Source organism: Leucopleurus acutus (assembly GCF_964270905.1).
Source record: "Leucopleurus acutus genome assembly, chromosome: 16".
NCBI classification, from domain to species: Eukaryota; Metazoa; Chordata; class Mammalia; order Artiodactyla; family Delphinidae; genus Leucopleurus; species Leucopleurus acutus.
In genome coordinates, this window is record NC_139158.1 from 29,926,291 (window position 1) to 29,942,933 (window position 16,643).

Here is a 16,643-nt window from a genome sequence, read left to right on the forward strand (position 1 = left end):
TAAATGATTGGTTGAATGGCTGATTAAAGAAATGATTGAATGAATGAATGGGTGGATGATTAAACGAATGCACGATTGAATGGATGAGTGAAAGAAAGAATAAAAAAGCTGGACTTTGGGGACAAATGCAGCAGGAAGGGCCGGCCCAGTGCACTCACTTGAGCGTCTCCAGGGCCTTCAGCTGAGGGAAGGTGGCCGAGAGCTGGGCGACACCCTCATCCCCGATCTTGTTCTCACTCAGTGAGTCCAGGCTGCAGATGGAATCAGATTGAGGGCCATCAGCCAGCACCCTGGAGGCCACCCGATTCTCCCCCACGCTCCGACCCAGCAGTGGCTTCCTCCCATGCTCCCACCCCTGGACACACCATGGCCAGATGCAGCTGCAACTCCGAGCATTTGAGAGCAGATCTTCGTCACCTGGGACTGCCAGGCCAACAAGTGGACAGGGCCCTAACTATCCATGGACCTGAATCACTGTTTTCCTTCCTGGCAGCCCCATGAGCTGGAGCAACTTCCTTAACCTCTAGAGACCTCAGGTGTACAATGGGATCATGTTCCCCGACCCTGCCTCCCCATGGGATTGCTGGGAGCAGCACATGAGGGGAAAAGAGTTTCGAAGATCTCGAAAGGATTCAACCTATTTTTATTGTTGGGGATTTCCTTCTGCCATCGCTTCCCTGCAGTGGGGGCGTCTGGTCACTCACACCAGCCACACTGAGGAAGCAGCAGGACACAGAGAGAGAGAGAAAGGGACAAACGAGGCCAGGGTTTGGGGTTGTCAAAGCCCAGTGTCTCCAGGAGGGATTCTGGGGTCTATACTCACTCCAGATGCTGAAGGGAAGAAAAGGCCTCAAGGATCTTCACCAGTTTGGGAAAAGCCTGAGGGCCCAAGATGGGGCCCAGCCTAGAAGGCAAAGCGCAGAGTTAAGACCCTGAAGCAGTCATGGCCCCTCTACTGGACCCCACAGAAGGCAGGCCCATCTGAGGCCTTAACTACCCCCAGCTCCACCTGGTGGGACCCCAATCCCTTCTGCTTCAGGCACATTTCACAAAGCCCACCCAAGAGGCCATCTGGGCTCCCAGCTAGGGGCTCCCCATCTTTCATCTCTGAGTGGGGAGCCAGTTCTTACTCCTGCTGACATCCACATGCACCCTTCTCCCACCCTGGCCTGGGGAAGTGGTTCCCAAATGCTGGCCTGAGGACCACCACCAGTGATGAGAAAGATGGTTTACTTATTTGCCATTGCTTTTTAACAACAAATAGAACCATTTCTTGAGCACTTTTTATGTGCCAGGAACACACTGGGCCCATCAATCAGATCAGACCTCATTTAGTCCTCACAATGACTCTGAGCTAAGAGCACTTCTTATCCCCATTTTACAGATGGGGAAACTGAGGCACAGAGAGGTTAACGAACTCATACAAGGTCACACAGCCTGGATGGACATTTAGACCAGATTTTGAGAGAATGAGAAAAATAAAGACAACAGAGGGCTATTTTGGGTTTTTTTTTGTTTTTCTTTTCTTTGTTCTTTTTTTTTTTTTTTTTTAATTTTTGGCCATGCCACGCAGCATGTGAGATTTTAGTTCCCCGACCAGGGATCGAACCCACGGCCCCTGCCTTGGAAGTACAGAGTCTTAACCACTGGACCGCCAGAGAAGTCCCTGTTTTTAAAATATGGTTAAGTGTACTCAGTGTAAAGAACAGTCTTTTATTCTGAAATTATATCCTTTGAACTTTTTTGACATTAATATGTTCATTTTTAATAAAATTATGGTGTCAGCAGCAGTTATTTCACTTGTTTGAATGAACATACTTGATACAAATTAAAAGATGGTAACTGCACATATTCACTGAAATTCACTCTGAAATATTCTCAGTCTTTGAAACCCCAAAGTCTGGGAACTACTAGCCTCAATGAAAGGTCACAAGATGGGAATCCGTAATCTGATTTGAATCTGGGCTCTACCACTTAGCTTCTGTGGGGCTTTTTGGGCAAATCTCTTAACTTCTGAGTCTCAATCTTCTCAAATTTAGCCCCAATCTTAGGAGGTTTTAGGAAAGATTAAGGAATTCATTTATCAAATATTGATTGCTTGCCTACTGTGTGCCAGGCCCATCAAGCCTGTCACGCAGACAGCCATGAACAAAACAGACAAAAATCATTGCCCTCGTGGAGCTGACATTCCAGGGGGCAAGACAGATAATCAAAGAAATTGGTAAACTGTCTGGTGTGGGAGATAATTGATACAGAGAAAAGCACAGTGTGAGCAGAGCAGAACTGTACTTTTAAATACAGGAGTCAGAAAAGGCCTCTCTCACTGAAAACTAGAAGAAAGTGAGGGCGTGGGCCATGCTGATACCTGAGGAAGAGTGTCCTGGGTGGAAGGCACAGCCAGTGCAAAGGCCCAGGGGTCGGACCATGCCTAGTGAGGCTGAAAACCATTAAGAGGACCCACGTGGCTGGAAAGAGTGCAGGAGGCGAGGGTGAAGAGGTAAATGGGGGCTGAATCAGGGGAGAATCGTCCACCAGCAGAGCGCCTGCAGGGTTCTGAGCGGCTGAGGGGCCTAATCTACATGCACATGAGATCTACAGGGTGCCCGGCATGGTGGCTGCCAGTCTCACACCCAAAATAGTCCTTTCCTTCCTTCCTTCTTTCCTCAGAACTTTCTCAGGGCTTCTGGCCTGCAGGTGGCTACTCTCCGGGTTCTGGGCTGTTCTACCCCACGGCTGCTGTTCCCCAGAGCACAGTTCCGACCTTGAATTAGGGGCTTTTTAAGCTAAAAATAATTCAAAGCCAGAAGGGGCCCTTGGTGATAGTTTTCGTACAGTTCCTCTTTTCAGCAATATTTTTCACCTCTGCACAAATTTGGCCTCTTGTCGCTGTTCAAAAGAAGAAACGCTTGGCTTTTTCTGGGGCACGGGGGGAGCTGTGATCAGGAAGAGCAGACAGCTTGTGGGTGACCAGCTGGGGACCTTGGACAAGTTACTTAACCTCACTAGGCCTCAGTTTCCTCATCTGTAAAATGGGGATGATAATGACTATCTCCCAGAGTGGCTCTTGAAATTAATAACATTATGGCACTGAGTACACTGTAGTTGTTTAATAATTCCTTCTTAATCGTTGGATGATTTTAGATCCCTAACAAGGACCTACCATGAATTTAACTTTTTTGTTTGTTGGAGCAACAGCCAGGCTGACCTGACATTTGTGACTTTGGACAAACAATTTACACTCTCAAGGGCTCAGTGTCTGCTTCTGTACAGTGGGGAGATAATATCTCCACCCAGCATGGTTCATTCCTATTTCTTTGTCAAGCTTCAAGGCTTCAGTCTCCTCTTCCAGGAAGTCATCTTGACCTCCCCTAAGTCTTCACGCTCACAGCCCTTGAGTTTCTGGCCACTAATCACAGCAGGTGGTAATTGTCTATTTACACTGGACAGCAAGCTCATTGAGGACAGTGGCCTCGGTCATATGAGTAGGTCTGTTGAATGAGTGGATGCGAACGAGTATGTTCACCAGCAAATGGGCAAGTTAGCTTCACCCCCGAGAACCTCCAGGACTAGCCCAGACCGTCCATGCCCCAGCTGCTGGAAGCTGGTTTCCAGAGTGGTGGGGCAGGAGGGTAAGAATGATTCTGAGGACCCATCTCCATTCTGGTGGCACAAGCCCAGCTAATGCCAGAGGAGAAACCTCGTGGGGACCCAAGACAATTTACCCCTTTGCTTACGCAAACTCCAGCTTCTTTAAGTCTCGGATGGCAGGGAGTTCCCCAGGCGTGTCTTCAGAGGAACTTCTTGTCCTGGAGAGAACGGGCAATGTTAGGGAAGAGCTGGCTCCTCACCTGTCATGGAGCCCCCTCCTAGGGGGGACGCCTGCCCCAGTGCCCAAAATTCCCCAGAAGGACTGCCTTCCTTGGGCTACTGTTGTCCCCTTGTTAAAAAGAAAAACCTCAGGACAGGATATTATTAAGGAATTACTGTGTGTTTCACGGAAAAGAGCCTTAGAGGAGGCATTACCCACACCCATCCCAGATAGCGCATAGTCAGTGCTCAAACAATGTATGATGAAGGAATGAGGGAAAGACAGTTGCTCTGTGGTCACGTTTCCTCTGCCATCTAGAAAATGGGAATGATACTGGTCCTGGCTGCCTTGAAAGGTGGCCATAGGTGTCATTTGTGTTACTAGATGCAGAAGGCAGCTTATGAACTCTTAGCAGGAGAGAACATCTCCTTGGCTTTAGCTGAGAAAGAATTGGGTACATGATGGCAAGTTCTGAAGTGGACAGAGTGATAAATCTTGGGGACTCTGCCTGGGTGGTGACTGCAGTGAGAGATTTTGGATGGTCATTGGCTGGCGGGGAGCAGGGGAGGTCCCCCCAAAAGAGGAAGAAGTGTTAATAGCAAACTTAATATTAGGTCCTGCATGGTCTGGACCAACTCCCATGCACTTTCCCTCTCACCTCTGGATCTGCACGAGGTTGCCCAGGTCTTCCACATCCTTCATGGATTCAGCCTTGAAAGGCTCAATGGTGAACTTCTCCTTCACTGCTCGGAGTAACTTGGCCTCCCCATGCTGCTGTAGGGACTCCCACAGCTCCACTGTGTCACTCAAGGCAGCCCTGTGGAGGAAGGGCTTCAGACCCAGTCATGGTGACTGGGCTAGACCATTATGTTGGGGGGTTGGGGGGGGTGGCGGCTCCATGAAGGGACCTCCTACCTCTTCAGATATTTTCCTTCCTCAACTTAACCCCTACTTCCTCTAGAAAGTTTTCCATGACCACTCAAGCCTTTATCAATTCCTCCTTTTTCTCAACTCTCCCAGTGGTTTTATTTCCCTTTTTGCTTTGGCTACCAGGAAGCTCAGTGTTAAATTCTCAGTTGAACCACTACAATGGTGTAGACCTTACAGCTAGGGTAAAGTATGCTTAGGGGGAAGGTGGCAGAGATTCTCTGGAGATTAGGCTTAAATGATCAAACAGATCACCGAAGGATTTAGATTCCTTAATTTAAATTAAGGAACTTTGACTTCATCCTGAGGGAGGTGGGATGCCTCTGAAAGATTGTAAGGAAGGATGGAATATGATCAGATGCAATTTCTAGGGAGATGTGCGCTGATGGTTGAATATAAAGTGGCGTGGAAGAGGAGAATGGAGGCAGGGAGGTCAGGGGAGGCTATGGCTTTAATCTAACCATGACAAAACAGTGGCTTGATCAGGGGATGGAGAAAAGAAAACGAATTCAAACCCAGGTCAGTCTTAGATTCTAGACGTGGCCCAGCGCCTGTCATAAGGCCAGCCTTCAAATACTGGTTGAAAGAATGATGCTGGCTGTGTGACCTTGGGCAAGCTACCGTACCCCTCTGAGCCTTGGCTTCCTCATCTTAAAAAAGGATAGAATCACTTCTGCCCCCATCTGGCTGCCATTCATGCTGAATGAGACCCCACAGAGTCAGCACTGGGCACAGCACCAAGATCGCTGTGGGTGCCCAAGGCAAAGAAGCCCACTCTCCTGCCCCCGGCCCCCACCTGAAATGGGTGACACAGCTGAGTCCCACGAGGCTCCCCAGTCCAGAGGGGTCAACGCCAGTGCTGCGGAGGTCCAGGGAGAAGTCTCGGCCCGCCGCCTCCAAGGCGCTGCCCAGCACGTAGGTGTCGGGAGGTGTGAGCCGGGTGCCCAGGAACGAGAGGTGGGCCGGGAGTCCCTGCAGCACATGCTGCCAAAGCCCGGCATCCAGCGCCTCGTGGGCGCAGTGCAGCAGCTCCAGCAGCCGCCCCGCCTTCAGCGCCCCAGGCTGCAGCCGCTTCAGGTACCTGGTGAGCACCTCCTGCTTCCTGACCGCTGAGGTGGAGCCCGCCAGCCCTGCCAGGGCTCCCAGGCAGCAGGCACGAGGCTGGAAGACCAGCCCGACCAGAAAGCGCGGCACGCCCTCCAGCCAGTTGTCATAGGGCCTCTTCTTCCTCGGGGTCAATGCCAAATACTGCGGCAGCTCCTTGTCCTTGATTTCGCTGCTCAGAGCCAGCCACACGGCGCCCAGGAAGCATTGCAGGAGGAAGCTGGAGAAGGCCAGCTTGGTCTCCGGGGCCCCTGGGGTGGGCTGCACCAAGCCTTGGGCCACAGCCCAGACCCTCACCTCGGCCGATGGGAACTGGCCCTCCCGCAGGCTGCTCTGGTGACCGCGGCCCAGCTCCCAGGCCAGCCTGGCCAGTCCCACCAGGGCCCCTGGGGGGCTGTCACGGGCTCCTGGGCCTAGTAAGCCAACATAGAGTCCCGTGAGCGTGGAAGGCAGCTGGGCCTCATCACCTAGCTCCAGGAGGGCCTCCAAGAGCTGGCACACGGCCCGGCACACAGTGGGGCTATGGCTGTGACTCAGGAGAAATGGCTGGGACTGGAGGAGCGCCAGGGCTCTCTTTTGGTGCTCGGTGGTCCCCGAATACTCAAAGTAGCGCATCACATAGGTCTCGGCCTGCTGGGCGGAGAAGCCGGCCACTTCGAACAGAGCGTCGGCCTTGCTCAGGCTCTGGGCCAGGCGGCCCCGGGGCCGGGCTGTAAGCAGCAGGGTGCAGCCTCTCAGCAGCTTGCGCTGGAAGAGGCCCGCCAGCAGCCCCCGGAGGGAGCGGGCTTCTGCTGACGTGGGTCCGCCCGCACTGTGCAGGAAGCCGTCTTGGGCTTCGAGCTCCTCGAAGGCATCCAGGATGAGCAGAATGCGGTCGGGCCTCCTCAAGATGTAACTGAAGACCTCGTCGTCCACTGACAGTGGCTGTGAACCCAGGGAGAAGAGCAGATCCTGCAGGCGGTAGGTGTCACCCGGACGGTCCAAACAGTGGCAGGGGACGCAGAAGATAAAGTCGTACTGTGGCAGCTGGCCGCAGGCCCAGGCCCAGCTCACGGCCTGGACCCAGTGACTCTTCCCCTGTCCTGCTTTGCCCAGCACGGCGATCACCTGCGTCTCACGTGGCCGCCGGTGGTTGCTAGAGGCCAGCAGCACCTCGCCCAGACTTCCTCGGGCCGGCTGCCGCTCTGCCCAGTCCAGGGTGGTCAGCTCTCTGTCCTGGCTTTTGCCGCCGCTCCTCTCCAGCCTTACCCTCACCAGGTCCACCTCCACCAGGATACCTTCCGGGCCTGCGGGCTTAGCCTGGTACTTGTTCCGTAGCGAGCAGTAGAATTGTTCCACACTCTCTGCACGTGTCAAAGGGTGTGGGGTGGGGGAGAGGAGGATGCTAGTGGCAGGACTGGCCACCGTGAGGGCAGCAGAGTGGCCAGCCCGGCCAGCATCACTAGCTTGTTCATCCATTCGTCAAAGTCTTCCCCGACTGCCTTCTTGATTAGCTGCCTCCTTCAATTACCCAGACACTCATTCATTCATTCCTACACCCATTCATTCACTCATCTTCTCCCTTGATTATCTGTCCACTCTTTCATTTACTCACTAACCTTCTTCTTTTGTTCACTGACCATAGGGAGGTCACGGTGGGGTTGGTGGTGCTAAGAGTTAAGATAGTGGAATCCAGGTTTCTGGTTCAAGTTCCAGCTCTACCACTTATTACTGTTACGTTGAGCATGTGATATACCCCACTAGCCCTCAGTTTCCTCATCTGTAAAATGGGAATCATACTGGGGTTGTTTATGACTTTGTTTGTTTGTTTTGGCCGCAAACAATTCCGGGAGGCATGCGGGATCTTAGTTCCCTGACCAGCGATTAAACCCGTGCCCCCTGCAATGGAAGCGCAGAGTCTTAACCACTGGACCACCAGGGAAGTCCCTGTTTACAACTTTAATGATTGACCACATCTCATGTGCCTGGAAGTGTACCTGGAACAGAGTCAGACTCAGTCGTCTGGCCGTTCTCTCAGCTGCCCTTTCATTCCCACCTTCCATCTCTCCCACACCCATCATCCACTCCTGCCTTCACCCACTCTCCCAATCACCCTCCCTTCCCTGTTTCATTCTCTCAGCCTCACAAACAAGATGTCAACACCTAGCATGGTCTTACGAGGGGCAGGTCCTCAGTAAATGTTGCTCTAAGTGTAGGTATAACTGACGGAATGAATGCTGAGATGGCGGGATCAAATGAGCAAGTGAATGAATGAATGAATGAATGAGCCAACAAGTGAGGGATTGAATAAGTGTTGGGTGAATGAGTGACAGGAAGCCTCCAGCACCCAGGCAGAGGGACCCTGCCACCACTCACCAGGCCACTTGGGAAGCTTGCTGGATGCCTCCTGAGCTGCTGGGCATTGGGTGGGGGACATCTCATCCTCTGGAGGGGAAGAAGCCAGTGTCAGAGTTAGGGTGAGGGGCGCCCCAGGGACCTCCCTCCCTCTGGGGCATCAGTCCTCTGAGTATCGCAAGGTCAGAGCTGACGTGGGCTGAGTCTCCGCAAGATGGAGGTTACCAGGTGGTGACCCGAGGCTGTATCCTGCTCAAAGATGTCTTTTTTTGGCCAGCTGTACTTTTAAAATTTTCACCAGTGTTTTAAAAATCACAATATCTATGTTAAAATCAAGATCTCCAGGGCTTCCTTGGTGGTGCAGTGGTTGAGAGTCCGCCTGCCGATCCAGGGGACACGGGTTCGTGCCCTGGTCCGGGAGGATCCTACATGCAGCGGAGCGGCTGGGCCCGTGAGCCATGGCCGCTGGGCCTGCGCGTCCGGAGCCTGTGCTCCGCAACGGGAGAGGCCACGACAGTGAGAGGCCCGCGTACCGCAAAAAAAAAAAAAATCAAGATCTCCAGATTCTGCTGACAATTCAGAAGATCTGGCTGCATTGAGCCTGTTTTCCTGCCATGTAACAAGATGGTGAAGGCTGGTGGCCCATGGATTCTCCAATTGTTCCCCTCACCAACCCTCCCACGTATCCCCCCTCCCTGGAGACCCTCCCTGCCCTGTTTTACACAAAAACACAGCTTGCCCATGTCTGCAGGCAGCTCTGTTCGTGGACCTCATTGTCTGAGGCAATCCCTTCCCCCAGGGCCTCAGTTCTGCTTCCAGTAACTCTCACAGGTCCTGCTGATTCTTACCTGTTAGGTTTGTACGGGAGGTCAGGGCTGGTTCAGGCATGCTGGGGAGGTCAGCTGCCGATGGGGCAAAGGGGCTGGTGGAGCCGGGCCGGTCTGGGGACTTTGGGAGGCTGTGGACAGCTGTGCTGCTGGAGGCGGGTGTTTGGCTGGCCTGGGGCATCTCACCTACATGGGGAGGGCAAGGAGTACAGAAACAACAAGGAGCCCACTTGGGTCACCCCCTTCCCAAATCAGGCTGTAGGGCTGGGAGTCTGGGGAAAGGTGAGGGGCACTTCCAGAGGAAGAAATTTCAGGCCGAAGTTGAGGAAAGAGCTCTGGAGTTACAACTAGGCTCCCAGAGCCTTGGTTTTCCCATCTGTGAAATGGACACAATCAGCTCATAGGGAGCTTAGGGCAAGTGCTATACAGCACTTTTCCCACTGTGTGGTCAGTACTCATTTTCCTGGATGCCCAGAACACCCTCTTGCTCCTGGGGCACCAATGCATTATACAAAAACTGGCATGCAACCTTCAAAAGATGCTCTTGAATTGAGTGGAAGTATCCCCCTTAGCCTCATTCTCTCTCCCATCCCTTAGAGACCAACATGACTTCCCTTGGACAATTCACAACCTTTCAATGTGGCAGGTCAGCAGGGACCATTTTACTGACCTGGAAACAAGGCAATTCAGAGAAAGCTATGCGAGGATGCATACCAAACTGTTCACAACGGTATACTAAAAGAGTGAGGGAGAGACTCAGGAACTCTTGTAAGTATCTCTTATTGCTTGGTTTGTTAATGAGCATGCATTGATGTTGTGCTTTTATTTTACTTTTTTTTTTTTTGATGTGGACAATTTTTAAAGTCTTTATTGAATTTGTTACAGTATTGCTTCTGTTTTTGTTTTGGTTGTTTGGCCATGAGGCATGTGGGATATTAGCTCTGAGACCAGGGATCGAATACACACCCCCAGCACTGGAAGGCAAAGTCTTAACCACTGGACTGTCAGGAAAGTCCCAATGCTGTGATTTTAAAATATAATAAAGCTTAATTTTTTTTGATAGAAAAGGAGAAACTAAGGCTTACTCGGGGAAAGTGACCCAAAAAATGCCACTTAGCCACTTGGTGTATCACTCACCCAGACCACGTTGGGGAGCTCTGCTCCTCCGCTTTGATTTTTGGGAAATGGGGACAGAGATGGGTGTTCTGGGGAAGGAGGATCATGAGAAGGTGCTAGGCTAAAACTGCCAAATATCTGGGACAGGGGTGGGGTGGAGGGGGGATGGGATCAGGGAGTAGTCAGGTCACAGGCAGAGGGGGTGGGGCGTCTGGCCTCGCATACTCACCTTGGTAGATGAGTATACTGGAGACCCCTGTCCCAGGCCCTGAGATTTGCCAGAGCCCCTGGGGCAGAGTGGAGAGAGTGGGGATGACCTGGATGGGTCCAGCAGGGAGACTCAGGCATCTCAACAAGGAACTGGAAGGGGGCACTGCAAGAGACAAAGGCGGTGAGGTGGGATTCTCCATTAACGTCTTAATTAACAGCTGACTCCCTTCTAAAGGGCTCCAGTCTTCCAGAGAGCCGCAGCTGTGTCTGCTTGCCTGTGGTGGTGGTGCTGGCACAGAGAGGGCGCTCAGTTCCCAGCTGATGAAAGCATCGGGCTGGCGGGTGAATTCCCTAATTGGCGGGGATTCCCTGCTGTGTTTCCTAGGAATGCGTTTCCTTCCAGGGCGTGTTTTCTGGCACAGACTGGGTTGATGGGGACATCGAGGATGGCATTGGCTGGGACAGAAGTGGGGGACACTAGTAGGGGAGGAATTCCCGTCCCTGGCGGCTCCTGCCTCTGGGCAGCGGGGAAGCCCACCCTCTGCAAGCCCCTAACATACCGGTGTCCTCCAGCCGGCTCTGGCTGGATGCTGGCTCCTTGTTGAACAGAGCAGGTGGTGACGGGCAGGGCTGAGCTGAAGAGTCACTCACTAGCCCCACCAGGAATGCACCAGTCACCACGGGCATGGCTAGGGGCTCAGCTGTGAGGAAGGGCCAATGTTAGAGGCTGGGTGAGATCTGGGTGGGTGCCTGCAGGGGCCTTCCCAGGGTAGGGAGCGCTCTGGGAGCAGATCTCTACTGGCAGTGGAAGGAAACTCCTGTCCTCTTCTCTGCCCTGGGTGAAGCTGGTTTTATCAGCAACTGCTCTGTGCCAGGCAGCCCTCTACCCCCAGCCTCCTCTTCGTGAGTGGGCCCTGAGAGCTTCCTGCCATGGAGAGCTAGGGGTGGGATAGACCTATGAATAGGCTGTTAGCCCAGGCCCCTACCAGCGTCTACAGCCAGTCACTGAGCCCCCGGCCCCCTAAGAGGCCCCAAGGTCTGCCCATCAGACTGGGGCAGGAGTTTATCTCCTCCATTTAATTGGGAGCCCTAGGAGGGTGGAGACTTGCCTCCCCCATCAGATTGGGAGCTCCCTGAAGACAGAGACTATTTCTCCATCATCCTGGGGTCTTCGTGGACAGGGTCCCTGTCTTCTCCATCAGATTAGAACTTTCTGAGGGCAGGGACCAGGCTTCCTCCATCGGACTATGAGGCTTTCATTCCTCAGTCTGTTCCCGCAGAGGGGCGGTTGCCCAACCTTTGCAATAACAACTGAGTGGGAGGGGAGCGGGACTGATGAGTATGGGGGAAGAGGCTCACTGAGGCATGGGGACTCTACGGAGGGTGGGAGGGCACTGGGTAACTAGCTGATCCGAGATGACTCTACACTCTGAAAGGAGACATGTGGCCTGGAGGGGCAGTGGAACTAGGTGGTGGTGGTAGGGTGGGGTCTCAGCTCTGACTCAGAGTTAAGAGGAGGGAGGTGTTAGGGGAGAGGCTTTGTAGGAGGAGCTGAATCTCCCAGCAGTCCCTGAACTTCAGAGCACGGGCTATGGAATCATGATCTTGGTTTGAATCTCAACTCCACCTCTCACTTGCTGTGTGATCTCAGACAAGTGGCTTCACTTCTCTGAGCCCTGGCTTTCAAATGCCAGTTTACATGCGGGCCTGAGGAGGCCCTGGCTTTCCTGCCCATCAATCTCCCAGGACCCACCCGCCTTGCTCACCTAGCTTCCTGTGCTTCAGATCCACAGGCAGCTCCTCTGGGAAGGCTGCAGAGAGAACACTATGGTCATCAGCCCCAGGGAAGGGGTATTCCAAGCCAGGAGGGGCTTGTGGACCCCAGCAGGCCCTATAGAATTGCCTTAAATGGCTGGGAAGTGGCCTTGGGGGTCCCTTTCCCTCCCCAGCCCCCAACAATTTCTGCCCCTACTCATTTGCTTGAGCCCAAACCCCATCTTGAAGCACCCAGGACAGTGAGGCACTGGGAGAGGCAGAGCCACAGAGGGGACACAAGATGAGTTTGACTTTTAAAAAATAATACTAAAAATTAAAGAAAACCCTGCTTTTGGTCCCTTCCTAGCTGTGCGTCTCTGCAACACAGCCTCTCTGAGCCTTTGATCTCTCATCTGTGAAATGGGGGCAGTGATTCCCACTTCGCAGGAATGCATTGGAAATCAGTTGAGTGAGTATCAAGCATGTAACACATTGAGAAAACCCCTATGTGTCCCTTAGCAAGAGGCTGATGAAGCAAATTATGGTTGATCATGTGAAATATCACACAGCCCTAAAAATAACAAGGATGCTGGAGGACATATGGGGCAGTACTGGCGTCTGCAATTTACCTTGAAACGTTCTACAAATAAAATGGTTGGATGGGCGGAGGAACAGAAGGATGGCTAGAGATGTGTTAAGACCACTATAGCCAAACACTGATGGTAGAATGGAAGTGATGGGTATATGGTTGTTTGTAGTACAACTCTTTCATCTTTGCTGTATGTTGAAATTTTTCATAATAAAATCTTAGGGAAAATGTTTATGAAACGAAAAGAAAGGAAGAAAGAAGGAAGGGAAGGAGGGAGGAAGGAAAGGAGGAAGAAGAATAAAAGAGAGAGGAAGAGAAAGAAAGAAAGAAAGAAAGAAAGAAAGAGAGAGAGAAAGAAAGAAAGAAAGAAAGGAAGGAAGAAAGGAAGGAAAAAAATAGAAAGGGAAATTCCTGGAGGCAGGACCATGTGTTTTCCATTAGTGCTAAGAAAATAACCTCCCAGACATGTTAAATGAAGAAAGAGTATAGGTAAAATGTGGTCATTTGTGTGAAAAAAAATTTTCTTTTAAGAGCTGGCTTTTAGACAAATAGAATATTCCTAACAAGACTAAAAGGTCACTGGCAACATAGGTTGTCTTCAGGGAGGGAAAATGAGGGACTGGGGGAAAAGGATGGGAGGGAGATTTTTTTTCACTGAATATTTTTTACACATTTTGAATTTTTATGCCATGCACCTGTTTACCTGTTCAAATTAAATAACTAGGTACAGGGTTTACACATGGTCTGGCACATAGTAAGCTTTTGATTAACTGTTGGGCCCATTTTATGGAAATTTTCATTCAGTGGATATTTATTGAGGTGCTCCTACATGCCAGCCATGTGCCAGGTGCTGGGGATGTAGTAATAAGAAAGACAAGGTCCCTGTCCTCACAGTGGGGAAACTAAGCAAAAGGCAATAAATAAAATAAGTCCAAATTGTGACAAGTGCAACAGTGAAGGAGAGACACAAACAAGGTGAAAATAAGTGAGCTAATTTATATGAAAAAAGTTGGTCTAGGAAAGCCTTCAGGAGGAGGTGACATGCTGGCCAAGACCTAACAGATTCCCAAGCCCACCATGGGAAGGGGGAGGACATTCCAGATAGAGAGAACAGCAAGTGCAAAGGCCCTGAGGCTGAAAAGGATACATGGGTTACAGGAATGGAAAGAAGCCAGTATGGCTGGAGCATGGTGGCTCATAGTGAGTTAGGAGAGGTGGGAAGGGCCAGATCAAACAGCCCTTGTGGTGTGTATTTTGTAGCCATTGGAGGGTTAGCAGGGCAGCAAAATGATCTGATTTGCATTTAAAAGTCCACATTGGCTGCCGGGTAAGGACAGATTAAGGAGGCAGGGAGACTGACCAGGAGGCTCAGAGAGATGCAGGTACTTGCCCAAGTTCATATAGACTATAAACAGCAGATCCAGGATTCAAACCCAGATCTTGCTGGGAAAAAACTGTGCTTGAAGAGACCTCCCTTAAATACTAAGGATGGAAGAGAAGCCAGAGCCCAGAGGTCCTTTTGGAAATGGCAATCAAAACAGCCAGAGGTAGAGACCCATCAGGAGAGGGGCCATTTGATCCTGGGCCGTCTGCTTCCTCCCTGGGTCACCAGGGAGCAGTGGTGAGGGAAGAGGTGGGTGGGACACCCAAGCCTGGCAGAGCAGACAGAACTTAACGAGGGAAGCAACGGGGAGCCGTAACAGGTTTTAGAGCCAAGGCATGGCTGGGAGTCAAGCAAGGCTAGGCCGGATCAGGGAGGGGCTCACTCACGTCTTTTCTGACTTTTCTGTCCTGCTTCCTCCAGCACCTCCACACTCTCGCTGATCATTTCTTCCAGTCCTATGTGCTCGACTTCGGGGAAAAACCAAAGACACCAACACACACAGTCAGTGGACGTCCAAGGTGAGCTCCCATTGTCCCTATGTTGGGGATGATCTGACCATCCATCAAAGGTGGTTGTCAGGTATTACAGCACTCTCCAAAGAACAAGGAAGGAAATGCGGGCTAAGCCAGGACCCCCCCAACTTACTGAAAATGTCTTTGCTCAGGCCCTCCAGCTGGGAATCCTGGAAGACATACTGGTCCAGTTCCGCTGCCCAGACAAGAAAAAGTGCAGTCAATCAACTAGTTCTCACTGAATGCTGGGCAATGCTTATTGCCCAGGCCGGCCTTGGGCTGGGCATCGGGGAACTGTGACCCTCCAGACCTAGCGCACACTGGGGCTCAATAAATGTTGCTGAATGAATGATCAAATTAATGAAGGAACACTGAAACTTCATGGGCTCTTAATCTAATTGAAGGGATGATATGTATGCATACAAATTTATCTATTGCTATAAAGTAGTGCAACACAGCGTAGTAGAGCTGTCTTGAGTTTGAGTTTAAATTCCAGTTCTACTCCCCAATTGCCTTACAAGCTGTACAATCTTGGGTCAGTTACTTAACCTCTCTGGGCCCCCATTTCCTCATCTGTGTAATGAGAATAAATAACACCTACGACCGAGGGATGGATGGTGAGGGTTAGAGGCTCTGCATTTAAAGCAATCAACACAGTAGCTAGTACACAGTAGACAACCAATGGTGGTTAATTATATGAAGTGGAACATGGCTTGGAGCCAAAGGGAAGACAGTTATCATGGCAAGAGGAGAGAGTGTATATAGTGGGATGGGGCAATCAGGGAGGTCTTCCCAGAGGAAGGGGTCCTGAAGCCAGACCTTGAAAGATGGGGGTGGGGGTAGATTCTGAGAGGTGAAAAGTGTAGGGCTTTCTGGGTAGTGGGGACAGAGTGAGGAGAGGTGTTTGGGAAACTCTTAGAAATAGGTGTCTTCAGTAAAAGTTTCATGTTGGGGAAAGTTAGGACTGGATTTTATAGGCCATGGGGAGCCATGAAAGGCTTCTGAGTGAGGAATGGAGTGAGGGCATAAATGGTGATAATGATGATGATGATGATAAATATAATGATGATGGTGTTGATGGTAGTGGTGGGGTGGTACTTAACACTTACTGAATGCTTACTCTCCTCAAATTCCTGCTCTAAACACTTTACGCACAGAAACTTATTCAGTCCTCACAGTGATCCCATGAGGCAGGTGTGATTATTATTCCCATTTTATGGGAATGGAAGCCAATGTAATACTTCGGGGTGCCTCAGATGACTGCATGCCCAGGACCAGAGACTTCAGGAACAGACTCGGGTGAAGCTGCCTCCTCCATTTGCTCCCACTTCCTGTGTAGACGCCCCTAAGGGGAAAAAGCCCCCAAATCCTAAGTGATTTGGGAAAAAGCCCAACTCATTCGTTACTGCCTCCAGTTGTGAGGAAATGTGAATACTCTCAGCCCTAAACATTTCTGCTTCTCCCAAGTAAATTCCCAGGAAGGGAAGGAAGCAGGCAGGTTCTCAGTTCTGTAATCTTTGAGACACATACAGTTACTGCTCCTCTCCATTTTCTGCCCTTGAATGATGCTGGATTAACTATGTGTTGGGGAATGTCTAGCCATGTTCATGCCAGACCTCCTAAGTGATGTGATTCTTGGGATGCCAGGAAAAGGGTCACGAAGAACATCTGTGCAGGTTGTTCACTGTACAGGATGCCCAGAAAAAAGGGCAAATGGGGGCAGGAATCCAGCCTTCACTTTGATAGCCAAGCTGTTACATCTTAATGGGGGCTGCATCCTCTAGAAGAAGGGGCATCTTTTTCTAATTCAACAAAGCCTCTGTATGAGACAGTGGTGAACCTGGTAAGGAGGGATCCTTCACCCCCCACAAAAAACAACAGAAACACCTCTCCCCAGAGAGTCCCAAAGAGTTCTGCCCTTGTCTGAAAACTGTAGGTCTTTTTCAAGCTGCCAACCAGCCTCTCAGCTTGAGCCTTACCAAACCTCCCCACTCTAGATACCTTCCCTCTTGTGGTGAAAAATAAGGACTTTGAATTTCAGACCTACCCATTACTATCTCTAATGCAGCCTTGGGTA

The 16,643-nt window shown here is 51.1% G+C and overlaps 1 protein-coding gene across 1 annotated transcript in view; it reads right to left on the reverse strand.

The window, feature by feature from the left end:
- CIITA (class II major histocompatibility complex transactivator) overlaps positions 1–16,643 on the reverse strand; it is a gene marked incomplete at its 5' end in the record, with an annotated part of 47,385 nt that overhangs the window by 5,508 nt on the left and 25,234 nt on the right. Inside the window, 12 exons of the mRNA XM_082856341.1 lie at positions 159–251; positions 824–904; positions 3,735–3,806; positions 4,467–4,625; positions 5,532–7,182; positions 8,195–8,263; positions 9,022–9,186; positions 10,346–10,489; positions 10,887–11,027; positions 12,093–12,137; positions 14,441–14,521; positions 14,700–14,762. Coding sequence (XP_082712467.1) covers positions 159–251; positions 824–904; positions 3,735–3,806; positions 4,467–4,625; positions 5,532–7,182; positions 8,195–8,263; positions 9,022–9,186; positions 10,346–10,489; positions 10,887–11,027; positions 12,093–12,137; positions 14,441–14,521; positions 14,700–14,762 — 2,764 coding nt within the window. The remainder of the gene's footprint in view (positions 1–158; positions 252–823; positions 905–3,734; positions 3,807–4,466; positions 4,626–5,531; positions 7,183–8,194; positions 8,264–9,021; positions 9,187–10,345; positions 10,490–10,886; positions 11,028–12,092; positions 12,138–14,440; positions 14,522–14,699; positions 14,763–16,643) is intronic.